Source organism: Prunus persica, chromosome G3, assembly GCF_000346465.2.
Source record: "Prunus persica cultivar Lovell chromosome G3, Prunus_persica_NCBIv2, whole genome shotgun sequence".
In the NCBI taxonomy this organism is placed as follows: domain Eukaryota; kingdom Viridiplantae; phylum Streptophyta; class Magnoliopsida; order Rosales; family Rosaceae; genus Prunus; species Prunus persica.
Window position 1 is genome coordinate 19312695 of NC_034011.1, and position 16028 is coordinate 19328722.

Genomic DNA, 16028 nt, shown 5'->3' on the forward strand with positions numbered 1-16028 from the left:
CATGCAAGCAAAGAACTATGGAATAACCGAAACTGATTCCCCTAGCGGCTCATTCTAATTTTTAAACAGTTATTTGATGCTGAGCATGAATCTTATAGCTAAAAATATGAAAATGATCGAACTAGAGACATAACCTTTTGTTCCAATAACAGATCCAGGTCCTTTGATCAAAGCGCTGAACAAAGGCCAAGTTTCTGATTAAAATTGCAGTAGATACATAAATATAGTGTTGAAGGGGAAGAATGGCAGGGGATGTTGCTCAATTTCTCCGGAATAAGTTCCTAGCATATCTTAGCGAGACGGAGTCCGAATTATCATCAGGTGCTGTTCTCATTTCTGATTTGGGAGCAATCAAAGATATTGTAATAGCTATAGATACTCGAAGACTTACGGAAGATTACTACTGTCGCTTTATCTCTGTGCTCCTGGACCTCACCGACGCATTGACCAAGTGCCAGGTCTTCTCACATGAGTGGAAGAAGCATAGTCATCACAAGACTCATTTAGTAGTCTTCAACCATTTGAGTTTGAGGAAGATTTGTTTCGTGTGGAAGATGAAGAAGCGGCTGGCTGCAATAAAACGCATCTTCGAGGCTGAGTTTATGAAAATGGAAGAAAGAATTTATAGCTTGAGGGAATCATCAAGTCACCCTGATCCTGAAGAGAATTTAGAGATCGAACTACCTGTAGAGATCGAACTACCTGTAGTCGAGGCTGAAGTTGTGGGATCTGATGAGCAATTACTGAAGATTGGGAACTTTCTTTTAAAATCATCTCCGTCATCAGGTGCTGGATTTGCGGCAGTTGGGATAGTGGGCATGGCAGGCGTGGGTAAGACCACTCTGGTTTGCAAGGTTTTGAGTTGGTGGATGGTGCTAGGTAAATTTTCTCCTATAATTTGGTTATGCTTGTCGAATATAATCAAAGAAAATAAACAAGTAGAAGAAGAAATTGAGGTCAGCATTGTGAAATGTATGCTTAGTAAGTTGGACGCCGTTGCCGATGGGGATGGCATCATCCAGGAGGAGGAGAAGACAATAATTAGTAATAATTCTGGTCATCTCCTTGCTGCGCTCTTGGAAAGGCTCAACCAACATTTATCAGGTAAAAGTTATTTGATTGTGTTGGATGATGTGTGGCACATGAACGATTTCTACTCGGATTTAGGACAACTACTTGAGGTTCAGGAAGGTGATAAGAAAGTTGGGAATCGCTTATCGCAGGGATTGCCTAAGGGTAGTGGTGGTGCCATCATCGTCACTAGTAGGATACCGGAAGTGGTTGAAGCTATGGTGGTACCGGCGCAGGGGTCAGATAAACATTATAAGAGCCTGATTATTTCTCTTGAGCCTTTGGACAGAGAAAGCTGCTGGAATATATATAAGGACACTGCTTTTGGTTATCAACAACATTTGGAAAAGGTTCAGAATGAAATTAAGGATCTATGTTATGGTCTACCATTGGCCGCTAGGACACTCGCAGAAATCATGTCCCAGAACTCCCAAAATTTTGAGTATTATTCTCAACTTAATTATACATACAGTACTTTATTACTTACTCCCGTATTTTGGAATCGTCTTTCAAATTATTTACGTACCAATATGAATGTCCCATGCAGGAGGACTTCTTCGCCCTACCGCAAATCTGAGGACTTACCTGATTCCTTCCATATGAAAAAATCCCCAGTGTTGGTGTTTATTGATATGTACGGTAGACAACAAGGAGAAGAACTCATTGGGAAATTTTGCGACCTCCTTACTAAAGAGCAGGTATTTTTCTCATTGAACACATGCACTTTGATCATATATTATGTGAACTAAAATTTTAACAGTTTATGTATAATTAAAGCTCTAATTAACATGCATGGATTTGATTAAAGTTTGTTGTAAATATAATATTGTATTGTTTTCCTTTATTTTCTAGGTTTTTGGTGTACTACAGAAAGGAGAAAAGACATATAATAATCCTGAGACGGTGTTAAAGGATGTTTATGGTACTTTAGAAAAGCTTAAGCAAAATGGTTATTATGGTTTTGCTTCTGAAATTCAAAAGAAGATGAGAATTATAGTGAGTAACATGTTAAATTAATATGGTTTGCTAAAGCGTAGTCTACACTTTCTAAATAACATTTTTAATATCTTTTTTTTAAATTTGACATTATATATATATATATATATATATATATCTTCTATCTCAGGTTGTTGGCGGAGATGATGTTATAAATTGGATTTTGGGAGTTATCTGTGATCTTAAATTGCCAGAGTCACCCTCCATTGCTCCGGTACCACCACCGACATTATTAAAAGTATGGCGCTTGTCCTACGACCACTACCAATATGGAATCGCTGCTTCGTTTGGATGGGTGGGGCGTTTAGCATTTATATTTAATTCTTTTTAATTGGCAACTATTTAATATTGAAACGTCTTTTTAATAACAATATTAAACAATGATAATATATACATGCAAAAAATAATTTACTAACATATTAGATAGATAATTCGAAGAATTTATAAATTTGTATTAGGTACATTATCATATTATTTTACTCATGGGATCGTATGGTATGGAGATTGAAAGCTTACTTTAGCATCTCCGTGCCAGACAAGTTTTTCTCATGTGCAAAACATTTTGAAATTTAAAATAATGGGTGGTTAGTCAAATTTGTAATAAATTCCAAATTTAGGAGGAAAGAAATCAACACAATGAATTGGGGAAACCAACATTTAATACAACAATATAATAGGGTAAATTCTAAATAGGGGAACTTTTAGAATATAAAAAGTACAATAAATCAAAATTTAAACTTAATTAAGTAACTTGCTGAGTTGAATCCTAATTATCGGATTTTACTTATAATAAATTAGGTTTTTTTCATAAAAAAATAAGACGGTCGGTTGTATATAAGAAAACATTAATTTGAAGGGGAAAATCCACATTTACTATTTTATTTTCTTCCGTTTTCATGACACACACATATTATATATATATATATATATATATGTATATATGTACCATCCCCCTGAACGTCTTTGTTTTTCATGTAAAGATGAGTATGAGTATATGCTTTTAAATTTCCATTTTAATTACAACATGTACATGTATGATTCTACTGTTACTTACTAGGTTAGGTTGGCAGGCAATTGATGCATCTCTCTATTTAATTTATGCATGTTGCCTGCTTGACTGCTTCCAGAAGGACATTTCAAATTTATCATCGCTGAGACCATTTCTTGTTGACGTAGCACTGGCAAAAACGTGTAGGACTGACAGGTATTCAATTGAGATGTCGTATGGCTAACTCTTTAATTATCTATATGTATTTTTTTTTTATTTTAAATACAAGCGATAGTCTAAATTACAACCAAAAAGAAAAAAAGTTTCTCACACACACATTACTAATTAAGTGTCATGAGAGTTTGAACCTAAAACCATCGGTATGCAAGTCAATATCATTTTTCTACTAAGACTAGACCTCATTGACAATTATATATATGTACTTAACTATATATGTTCATATTATTTCCTTTTAGTTTACATTGAAGTTAACTTTTCATAGTAAGGTAACAAGAATTTATGGGTAAATTAATCTGCAAATTTATTGTAGTTGTAATCTTATTTATTCTTTTATTGGATTTTCAGCTGGCATTGTTTCATTAGGATGAAACACACTCAATCTTCTACAAGTCAACAACAAAAACCACATTCTTCTTTTACGGACCGATTGCCACATTATTTGCATGAGGTTAGAGATGTGGGAAAAGCGGTAAGAATTGCTCCTTTTTTTCTTTTTTTTTTTTTTCTTTTATAATCTCCAATCTCCATTCTCAATGGACCTATCACTTAACTTTTATGATAACCACTTCTTATCTCTCCTTCCTTATTACCACTTCTTATCTTAAGATAATATTAATTCCTCAATTCTTATACATTTCTTAGGATATTCCAACATTATACGGACGATTTTGGTACTACTTCATGTTGACTGGTAAAGAATTTCATCCTTGTTTAAACGTTAATTTCTTTTCTTCGTTAGGTACCCAAATTCATTTGAATTTTTTTTTTAATACTCCTGTTATCATTTCATTTCCATATTTTTCATGCATTAATTAATGAGTCAGGATCGGAGGGACATATTTTTTGACACACGCTATAGAACGTTGGATTTTAGCACTTTGGATGGCTCAAATTGCATCTCACTTACATGTAGTTTTATAAACATGACTCAAAGTTTCATTCAAAGTTCCATAATTTTCTAACAATTTATATTTTTTTATTCATATTGTCGTCGGAATTTCTGCATTTGGGGACTACTAATATTTTCGAAATGGCCGATATTTAAGCGCACGACCCTTGGGGTGACAGGTATTTATTGGCAGAGCTTCATGCTTTCATCCAAGCTAAATTATTCATCATGTTGTTATAAATAACCCTGTATGCATATGAAATTACTAATTATTGGTATCCAATCCTAATAATTTGATATTAAATTATATAGGCTTATTTTCACAAAAGGTCTTTGACGTTCACGAAATTATCATATTTAGTGTTTTATATTTTTTGTGACATGATTAGTCCTTAAAGTTATTCACATACATTCATATCGTGAGATAAAAATTACTAATCATTCATATCGTCAAGTATTCTATTGATGATGTGGAACCCAAATCATAGAGAAGAAAATAAACAATCCTCCTGTACTATAAGAATTTTGTTGTTACATAAGTTCCTTATGCGATGGAGGTCCTACTTTTTAGGGATTTTTGGAAGTGGTATGTTATTTTTCCTTATCAGCAAAATAACAATGTGTATCTGATCCACCAGCTGTTTTATATTTATTTAATTTTAGCTAGATTGATTGCGATAAAAAAAAAAAAGGGAAATTAACCAAAACCCAAAAACAAAAGAGTAAAGCTACTCTTATCACATTTGTATACCACATTCTCATACAGCTTTATGTGTGGCACATGAAATGGACAACCAAACAATACATGGCAATCTAATTTTGTTGTCAATTCATAAAACCAGAGGATTTCCACTTTTTCATTTGCTGGTGAAAAAGGTCATCAATTCTGGGAACTTTTTCTTCTTTTAACATTAAGACATGTTTTTGTTTTGAGTAATGCTACTCTTACCACATTTGTATGCTACATTCTCATACAACCTTATATAGCACATGAAGTAGACAACCTCATCAATTAAAAAGTGTCAATAAATCATAAAAGAAAAGAAAATGTTAAATTAATTTTAATTGATGTGGATGTCTACCTCATCTGCCACATAAAGTGATATGAAAATGTGGTATACAAATGTGGTAAGAGTAGCATTACTCTAATTAGGGGCACTTTTTGAAAATGTAAAAGTACAATAAATCAGATTTTAAGTTTAATTAGGCAACTTGATGAGTTGGATCCGAGTCATCAAGTTTTACTTATAAAAATTAGGTTTTATTAGTGGAAAAATATAATGATGAGTTGTAGGTGAGAAATAATTAGTTTGAAGGGGAATAGACAAATTTACTGAAAAAAGAAATCATTGATACAAAAGATTTGATGACAAATCTGAGAGAGAGAGAGAGAGAGAGAGAGTGGGTGTCAGGGGAAGGGGGAGAAGGAATGCAAGATGGGACGAAGCACAGGGATAGAGAGTCATTAGTTTTTTTTTACAAGTTTTAAATTTAAGTTTTCTATGTTTTATTGAATTTTTATTTTTTAAATATTTTCAAAATAATTTTTTTATTTAGATCCATATGGCATGCTATTATTGGACACATGACTCCACATACATGCCATATCATCATTTTAACAGGATCTTTATGGAATCTCATGGTAGGAACCAATTTTATATATGCGGAGTAATTTCGTAAAATATCAAATGTGATAATTTCATAAACCACAGAGAACATTTGTGAAAATATAAGCCAACTACATATTCTTCTTTTAGTACTTTATACTTTTGTTTTCCCTAACAGCGATGACCTAACCTCAGTTGCAATAATAAAGGTGTTGAATCATCTTGGACAGTGGAAAGTGCTTCACATTCCTGGATGGTACGTAATGATTGTGGAATTTACACTCAACTTCTTTTATTGCTCCCTCATAGATGATATCATTTTTCTGTTGTGTGCTTTTATTTCTTGAAAATGTTTGATGAAAACCTTGCTTGCACTCTGTCTTGCATCTCACTATTTGTTGTATGATTAAATGGAAAGAAGAAGAGGAAAAAAAAAAAAAAGAAGGGGAAAATGGCACCTTTTTTTGGGCACATCTTTCTGTAATTTTTTCTCTCTCTTTAACCCTAGTTTGATAACTAATTTTTCATAAAAACTTGATTCTGTCGGTGTCAAATGCACCAAAAGGGCAATCCTCTCTGTACATCGGGAATTTCTGTTGTTATCAAGTCATCATTTCTTATTTTTTTTGTTTTTGTTTTTTTATATAAGCAAAGCGACAGTGTGAAAAGTGCCATAAAAATTTAAACTTAAGACCTCCATTAGTATGCAAGTTAAACTTTTTTTTTTTTGTTTCCTTGTACAAGTGACATTGATGTTTTTTATATGTGTCCCTAAGAATTTTGAACCTCTACCCATATGGATAAAAATGAAAGAGCAAAACCACCTGAGTTATCCCTTCATTGGCTACGTTTTGATTACTTTACATTTAAGTATATATATATTATTCACACTCGCGCACATGCGCAGACTTACGGGTACTCTAATTTTATGTATCTTTGGTATACATGTACAGCACCATCAATTCAATTTGTTGTCTTAACACCCCTATCTTTCGTCCAAGAGAAGATCGTTGGTTCACAAACAATACTTGGGATTATGGAAAAGTGAGGTTCCCTTTTCCTCCTTTAACATGTTTTTGTTTTTGTGAGAGATATGCATGCATTGGTTAATGTTTCTGTGATTGGCATTTGCAATCAGGTTTAATGTTATTGATACCATATTTATTCACCAAATCACTTCATTAATAGGAATCTGGACTTTTTATATTGATTTTTCTGTTAGGATTTGCTTCGATTTTCTTTTACAAATAATTTTTTTTTTTCAAATCAGTGGATGTGGATCCCTCTAATAAAGAGGTGAACCCACCAGTGTATGTAGGACCTATCATATTAAAGAGGTTGTCAGCAACGTAATCAGTAAATGTGGTCCAAATAACAACACCCTTCATTTGTACGACGACATTGCTGATCATCTCTCTAAAAGAGGATCCACCACTGTATGTGGAATTCATCCATATTAGAGAGGTGGTGAGTAATAATGTTTTGCAAATAGCAGCACCTTACAAGTTACATATATACCCATTAATTACTAAAACATTTCCGCGTTAAAATTGAGTTAATTACAGACACCTAAGAACCCATCTTTCATAGACGATGGACGCCTCGAAGTTATCGGTTCCGTATTTCAATTTATGGACAGGAGCAGAAAATGGACTCTCCTTGATCAGGTCATACATAATCTTGATTTGATATTTGTTCAGATTGCAGCATCCATTTCAAAGAGAGGATTACTAAACTTATATCTACCTTTTTTTTTAATTTAGGTACAAGGAATTCGCTTCGAGTTTATTAAGGGTGCAGAAGGGCATGCAAGGTGGTCTGTGGACATAAGTATTGATGGAGCACCAGAGTTTGATATCCCTGCTGTTGAATTGGTTGAGATTGAAATCTCTTACCAAGGTCAAGTCAACATTCTTGCCGGTCCAAATTGCGAAGCAAGAAGTATCCATCACTCCAAATTGCCGGTCCAAATTGAGATGGAAAAATTGCACAGCGTTCAGATACCTGAGGCCAATCTAGAGCACTGAACAAATTAAACAAATGTAACGGTGAAACTTTATTGATATTTTTCAACAACTGGTATTTTTTGTTTTTTTGTTTTTGTTTTGTTTTTGTGTGTGTGGTCTGAATTTCAACAACTGGTTTACAAGCTTGAAAACTGATTAATATACTAAAACAGCTGTAAAACTGATTAATTAACAGCAGATTTAACTAAACTGATAACAGAAACAATATAAATTTGACAACTCAATCTTATACCAAAAGATAGTCCAACCCAACATATTTTGGGGTGGTCAAAATTCACCCAATCCGCTGAGGAGGGATTCTTAGCGGCCGAGAATTCCTAGCGGCGGGATTCCCAGCGGTCGAGAATTCCTAACGGCTGAGGGATTCCTAGCGGCGGGATTCCTAGGCCAAGAATTCCTAGGTGCCGAGAGTTTCTACTGTCCGAGGGATTCCCAGCGGCGGGATTCCTAGCGGCCGAGATGCCTTCTCAAAAAGGTGGCAGAGGTGTTTTCCTCAAAGGCCATGGTTCCTTTTCAAAAATGTGGCCGGGATGGTTTCTTCAAAGGCCATGGTGCCTTCTCAAAAATATGGTTGGGCATTTCCCTTAGTAAAAGTGGCCGGGCATATCCTTGCAAAATTGGTCAAATGTTTCCTTTTGCAAAAGTGGTCGGGCACCTCTCAAAAAGGTGGGGCTTAAATACCTTGGTCGGCCACTCCTCTTGCAAAAAATTGGGTCGGGGTGGATTTTCTCCTTGCGCACCCTGGCGCCATCCTCGCAACACTTGGGCAAGCAAAGTTGGGCCGAGAGAGTTGAAGTTCAGTGGGAGGTATTTCTGCCAAGTTCCTAATATTCGAATATTTTGAGAACTCAAAGATAGTCCAATATGGGCAAGCCCAACATCCAAATATTTGGAGCTCCCATACAACCCACCTTGGTGGATGGTTAGCTAACTCTAGAATTCTAAAAATTCAAAGGGCACGAGGTTCCACCAAGATGAAATCTCGGAGGTCCAAGCCCAAGCCACAAATTCGCGCCCAAGATTTCTGGAGGTTAGTGTGCGCGTGATGGAGGGCTTACAAAGAAACAAATCAAGGAGATTGATGATAGTTCAACATATTCCAAAACATGAGAGAATCAAGCAATCAGAATATTTCCACTAATGCGATCCCACGAATTCAAGGGGCTTCAAAAGGAAAGAGTTTTAAAAGAGTTGACATTTGGCCATTCAATGGCCAGCCATGAGCTGACGAATGCACTTTTCTTTTCCTAGACTTAGAATTTTACTTTTCATGCACAACACATCCATCAACACACATCCATCAACTTACATTCCATTCAAGCCCAAATTCGGGGCTTGGTTGTTGCATGCCCCGCACTCAAAAAAAAGGACCAAAAGTTTCTTCCGTCGGCCGCCCCGGTCGAAAAGAGGGAAACACAAACACAATCAAAATGTACAAATTAGAGACTTACCTATAATTGGAATTTTAACTGACTAAAATGGAACTAACCTTCCATAAGTAATCTTGGAGCCGTATATCCACCAAAATGCAGCAACACTCCTAGATGCATTTCCCTAATTTATTAAATCTTTAATAAAAGCTCAAAACATAGAGTGAGAAAAACTCTACTCTATATAAAAATTCTTTATTAACTTTTTAATATTCTACACCAACCAATCAAAATCAAAATTAATCCTTTATATATAAAAATTCAAAGGGTCGGTTTCCATATATTCAAATTTGTAATAAAAACCATTATGAATTTCTGATAATGTTTTCGAGCAACAATTCAACACATTTCGCAGAATTTCTTAAAGACAGAGAAACCTCCTCTACCACTAAATCCTGTAAAAAAAGGAAATTCTCTAAAGAGCAATGCTTTTTAACATATTGGCCATTCACAGTAATACAAGAACAGAAGACAATGGGAGCAGCTTACAAAAATCATTAAACAAATTAAATGTGTACTGACCAACTAGAGTTTTCACTTGAGATGAAACTTATCAATCATTATGGACGAGTAGTTGCACTAGCATTATAGGAGCGTTTGGTATCCTATTCAAACAGGGAACTCAAAAACTTTGAGTTTTCTTTAAAACAAGGAGTTCTTAAATCTATTTTTAAGATTCAAAAACTTGTTTGGTATGTAACTTGAAAACTGTTTTCAAATCTTAAAAATTTGAGAACTTGAGGGTTGTTAGAAAAAAAAAAACTGAAAATGCAAATATTTTTTGTTTTTGTTTAAAAAAATAAAAGAAGTGATTTCATTGAAAGAGAACATAGAATTACATATTATCCTCCAGCAAAACATCATACACAGCAACAGGGGGATCCTGAAACCAAGATGATGTTTTTGATAAGGTGATAGCCAAACGAGCTAAGCGATGTGCTACCCGATTAGTCTCTTTAAAGACAAAATGAATGGAAGTATCTTCTAGCTGGGGAAAGGAAAATTCTACAGTTTGGGAACATGAAATTTAGAAGGGATCTGTCCTCCTACTTAGCTTGGACAATCCGTATCATGCCTTGCGCATCTCCTTCAATCAATTTAGGGCCTGGACCAAGTTCACAAGCGAAAAGGAGGGCCTCACGTAAAGTAACTTCAGCATGTTCGGGTGAAGAAGCATAATTGAATTTGCACCCACGAGCAGCCATAAAACTGTTGAGAGTTTGTCCCACATTGAAATGTTAAGGGACCTAGCCTGGGTTTATAAGGAGTTGGGCAACTCCCCCTATTGCCAATTAGTTTTGGGGTGGAACCTCAACTTCCTTTATGGTATCAGAGCAAGGCTTCACGTGTTGGGCCCAACGGCCACACGTGCTCCCACGTCACCCAATATGTGTTGTCCACGTGTTAGACTTGAAAGTTCGCCACACGTGCGGGAGCGTGTTGAGAGTGTTTGTCCTACATTGAAATGTTAAGGGACCTAGCCTGGGTTTATAAGGAGTTGGGCAACTCCCCCCATTGCCAATTGGTTTTGGGGTGGAACCTCAACTTCCTTCAAAAACACCCCCACAAAGTTTCGAGCGATAATTCCTCCACCACAAGCGCCAGTCTGCACATTGAAAACTCCATCTACATTGATCTTGATCGCACCAAGAGGAGGTTTCTGCCATTTCGCCTGAGCTCACGAGAGTGTCGAGTTCGAAGAAGTCTGGTGATCCTTGAATTTATGCAACAACCGAACTGCTCCATCAGCCACTTCACATGGACTCCAACGTTTTGCTGTCCAGACGACCATATTCCGCTCATTCCAAAGATTCCATAGCATCATAAAGAGGATTTCAATTTTTTGGCTTTCCCCATCTAACAGAATATGTTCTAGCCTTCAATTGAGGTCCCTTGTCTCCCGATCATGCCATTCAGTCCGCAAAGGGCTACTTAGCCAGATTAAAACTGTGAAAGAGCAAACCAGTAAAACATGATGTAATGTCTTTGCCCGGACACTGCACAACACACAACCACCTTCATCCCCTTGGACTCCCTTATTGAGCAGCCGTTCTCTAGTTGGGAGAATATTATGGGGCACCTGCCAGACAAAAACCTTAACCGTTGGTGCAACAAGTACTTGCCAAAATCGAGACCATGCCAGAGTAGTTGAAACGTCATAGAAGATATCACGATTTGATGTGCCTTCCCTAGCCTCCTCGAAAAGGAACTGGCGAGCTACTTCATAGGCACTGCCCACAGTCAATTCACCCTTCTTTTTAGAGTGCCATACAAGCCGATTAGCTAGACTTCTAAAGCTAAGTGGGAGACGTAGAATACAGGAGGCCTCTTGAGCACAAAAGCAAGCGTGGACTAGCTCATTACGCCACTGATGCAAAAGTGGATCAATAAGCCCATAACTAAAGCATTCTCATGACCTGCCACAGTCCCTGAGGTAATTTGAAAAGAGTTGGGCTTTGGGATCCAATTTCACGGTCATACCATCGCCAATCTGCCATCGAGATCCTCTGGCTAATACAACTCGTGAGCATGACCCTCATAAGCTTCCAAAATTGAGCAGTCTTTATGGTATCTTGCTTTCAAAACTCCAGCCAAAAAGGAGCTGGGCTAATGATGTATTCTCCAAACTTGCTTAGTGTAAGATCCCACATCAACCAACGGAGAGGGGGTGACGTGCCTTATATGTGCATACCGGCATCCATCTAGCACGAGGCCTTTTGGGAGCTCACTGGCTTCGGAGTCATGTGAACTCCGAAGTTAAGCGAGTTGGGGGCCAGAGCAATCCCAGGATGGGTGACCCACTGGGAAGTTGCTCGTGAGTTCCCAGAAACAAAACCGTGAGGGCAGAGAGGGGGCCCAAAGCGGACAATATCGTGTTACGGCGGAGCCGTTCCCGGGGTGTGACAATTTGGTATCAGAGCCACTCTGCCGTGTGGTGCTAGTGTGCCGACGAGGACGTCGGACCCTTAAGGGGGGGTGGATTGTAAGATCCCACATCAACCAACGGAGAGGGGGTGACGTACCTTATATGTGCACACCCGCATCCATCTAGCACGAGACCTTTTGGGAGCTCACTGGCTTCAGAGTCATGGGAACTCCGAAGTTAAGCGAGTTGGGGGCCAGAGCAATCCCAGGATGGATGACCCATTGAGAAGTTGCTCGTGAGTTCCCAGAAACAAAACCGTGAGAGCAGAGAGGGGGGCCTAAAGCGGACAATATTGTGCTACGGCGGAACCGATCTCAGGGTGTGACACTTAGCTAGCAGAGCCATGTTGAAGGCATAAAGACTTCGAAATCCCATTCCACCCTTACGTTTAGGCTTGCATAAGCATTTTCAACTCACCCAATGGATTTTCCACTTATCTTCATTCTCACCTAATTAGGGTATTTTTTTTTAGTTGTTCTTGAGTTTGAGTTTTTAAATATAGGACTACCAAACAAGTTTATTTTTTTGTTTTGGACTCAAATTATGTTTTTGAGTTTAAAAAATTGGATTCAAGTTGAATACCAAATAGGCCCTTAGTATTTCGTTCTAACTTTATGTCTCTTTGGTATACAGCCTGAACTCAATTCATTGTAGTAACTTGCCTAGCTCTCGTGATGGTTTGGGTCGTTCGGGAGTAGTATATCGAGATGTGAGATTCTTTTTTCTTCAATTATAAGTTTTTGTTTTCTTGCGATATGCATGGCTATATACTACTAGTGTTTCTGTGATTGGCATTTGCAATCAGGTTTGCATCATTAATTATCAATTATATACCCATTAATTACTTGAAGTTTTCTTGGTTAAAAATTGACTTACAGTCGGCCATTGAACCATATTTTATAGACGATCGACGGACTAGTTGAAGTTATTGGTTCATTTTCTTCGAGCAAAAGATGGAGTGTCCTTGATCAGGTGATACATCATCACATTGCCATGCATGCATCCATATCAAAGAAAGCACTACTTATATGTTTTTACTGCTACTCTTAGGTACGAGGAATTCGCTTCGATTTTATACATGAAGATCGATGATGGAGCACCACGGAAGTATATTTCCCAACTGATGGTTTGGTTGAGATTGAATTCTCTTACCACAGTCAAGTCAACACTCTGGCCCGTTCATTCTGCCCAGCAAAATGTATCCATGACTGGACATTTAAAAATCGAGGGTTAGAGGGTGACATAACATACGGCACTACGATACGGTAAATTTGCAAAAACTGTTGGGTTTGAAAGCAGTGGAACACTAGTAATGAAATTATAAAACTGTTGGGTTTAAACACGCATTAACATAGCAAGACTTTTGTAGAAATTATAAAACTAGTAATGAAATTTTCAAAATTAATCTCAACCCTCCCCCTTAATTTTGAAAATCACGAGCCGCGGTGCTTTCCTTTTTCGCTGAAATTAATGTCTTGCCACAAATTTTCATTGGTGTTGATAAGCTCCTCTGCCACAAATGCATGGATTTGATTAAAGTTTGTTGTAAATATAATATTGTATTGTTTTCCTTTAATTTCTAGATTTTTGGTGTACTACTGGAAGAAGCAAAAACATATAATAATCCTGAGACGGTGTTAAGGATGTTTATAGTCATCTAGAAAAGCTTAAGCGTCAAGATTATTATGATTTTGCTTCTGAAATTCAAAAAAAAAATAAGAATTATAGTGAATAATATGTTAAATTAATACGTATTGTCTACACTTTTTTAAATAACATTCTTAATCTCTTTTTTTAATTTGACATAATATATATATTTCTTCTATCGGGCCCATTCAATACATGTAAACGACAAAAGGGCTTTTAATTTTGCAATCGGGCCACATCTTAGTTTAAATACAAAGCCCATTTCTTGTTTATCATATTATCTTTATTTAATGAATACTAAGAGCATCAGTCCCCTTCTATTGAGGGATCCCTCAAATAATTTTATTTGAGGGACGCCCTTTAGGGTACCCTACAATTTTTTTCCCAATGATCCAAACCATCTATTTTTTAGGTCTTCATTTATAGATCATCCTTACAAAAAATTAGATAAATCGGAAACCGTTTCGACATCTAATTGTGTCTTACAAAATCAATGAACACGGTGCTTCAAGAAAATGCTAAAATTTCAATAACTCAATTGAGTGGTCAAATTATATCGGATTCAAGTGATTTTTTGTAGAGATGATCTTTGAATGAGTATCTATAAAATAGACGGTTTGGATTAGTGAAACACAATCCGGAGTGGGGCCTACAAGGGTGTCCCTCAAATAAGTTTATTTGAGGAATCCCTCAATGGAAGCTCTCTGCTAAGAGCATATATTAAATGATTGCTATAGTTAAAGGTTTTAGATGTTACTATGTGAGTGTTCTTACGAATTTGCAAAGTCTATCACTCATGACCTCGTCCATTTCGAGCACAAAACTGCAAGTACATAAATTATATTCACCAAATGTGTCGCCAATTCATGAACTTAATTCGTTTTATTTTATTTTATTTTGTCGTATGCAGCACCATAATATATATATATATATTTTTTTTTTTTGTACATGCACACACCAAACGATTAGGAACGGGCTCAAATTTTATTATTAAACAATGCTTTGGACTCTCGAATATTTTTGTATTTATTCTTCAATCAACCAGGTAACGAAAGCAATATCAAGACAACACAACCGAGTTTTAAAAAAATTCCTTCTTTGAAGCATTCAAAACATGTGATCGAAAATAAACCGGTGAGGAGGTTTCATGGAAGGAACCACATCAATATAATAACATAATCATCATTTACACTAGTTTTTCTGCACGCGCTTCTGTCTGCGAGAGATTTTATTTTTAAAATTTTAAATTTATTTTGAAATAAAAAAATAATGGGTGGTTGTGTTCCATAAAAGTAGGACATATTATCTAATTAATATGAAAAGAAAATGTGAATTTACCATGTTATCCTCATTTAATTAATAATTTCAATTCTTAATGTTTGAATTAACAAAAGGTATTTTTTTGTATTTGGAATGTTTCACCATTATCTGCCTTTTGCTTTATATAGATATAGAAGCAAGACGACAGGGCCTCTCTCCCCACATCTCCATGTATTTTGGCCTTAGCCCACACCAAAGCAAGGAAGTTAATAGGCTTTTTTAAATAATACGCGTGGATAGGTGAAAAGGTTGAAATGAAACAATTAGGGCAGGATTTGCAGCTTAAACAATTGATAAAATCATGAAACACCTATGTTTAACTCAGCACATGTTTACGTATTAGTAATGGGTATGAGAGGAAAAGGAATGATTTCTATTCTTTACTTCTCCTGCATTTACTTGCAATCAGGAATTAAAAAATAAGTGGGTTCCACCTCAAAATCCGTAATCACATCCCCTCAAAACTAGGTATCAGATCAACTAGGGAGGAGTAGCCGATACGATTCTCATTCCTGTTTTCTCTTATTAACTTCAAAAAAAATACCCTTACTTTACCATAATTCCAAAACACCGCAAACCCTAAATAAATAAATAAATAAACTCATGCCAAGAAGTTCCGAGACACTCCAACTTCTTTTTCACGTTAGCGTTGCAGACACAACCTCCCAGAAGCAGTAGCAACTCCTTGTGCTATGTAAGTCATTTTATCTATATATATATATATCTATCTATCTATCTATCTATCTTCTTCTTCTTCTTCTTCTATCTTCTGTCTTCACATTCATCACAAAACAAAGTACGGTCATGGATAAAGACTTTTGTGGAGATTATATATCTCTTTTTTGGAAGTATGAAGATTATGTATTTAATCGTATGAAGATTATGCA

General features: G+C 36.3%; 1 protein-coding gene across 1 annotated transcript; it reads left to right on the forward strand.

Moving 5' to 3' along the window:
* LOC18783014 lies at positions 243 to 8057 on the forward strand. The gene is made up of 12 exons (XM_007216091.2): positions 243 to 1513; positions 1619 to 1769; positions 1924 to 2067; positions 2198 to 2305; positions 3195 to 3271; positions 3641 to 3764; positions 3938 to 3986; positions 4342 to 4363; positions 5970 to 6047; positions 6745 to 6835; positions 7357 to 7458; positions 7555 to 8057. Exons 1-12 carry the CDS (start codon positions 243 to 245, stop codon positions 7816 to 7818), a joined length of 2481 nt encoding a protein of 826 aa, XP_007216153.2. The 3' UTR covers positions 7819 to 8057.

What these genes read in the sequence shown, in the direction of transcription:
- LOC18783014 (XM_007216091.2), top strand. Translation starts at nt 243, where the DNA reads ATGGCAGGGGATGTTGCTCAATTTCTCCGGAATAAGTTCCTAGCATAT. An exon ending in AAAAGAAGATGAGAATTATA is followed by an intron (nt 2,068 to 2,197) that starts GTGAGTAACATG and finishes CTTCTATCTCAG; the next exon opens with GTTGTTGGCGGAGATGATGT. An exon ending in CACGACCCTTGGGGTGACAG is followed by an intron (nt 4,364 to 5,969) that starts GTATTTATTGGC and finishes TTTCCCTAACAG; the next exon opens with CGATGACCTAACCTCAGTTG.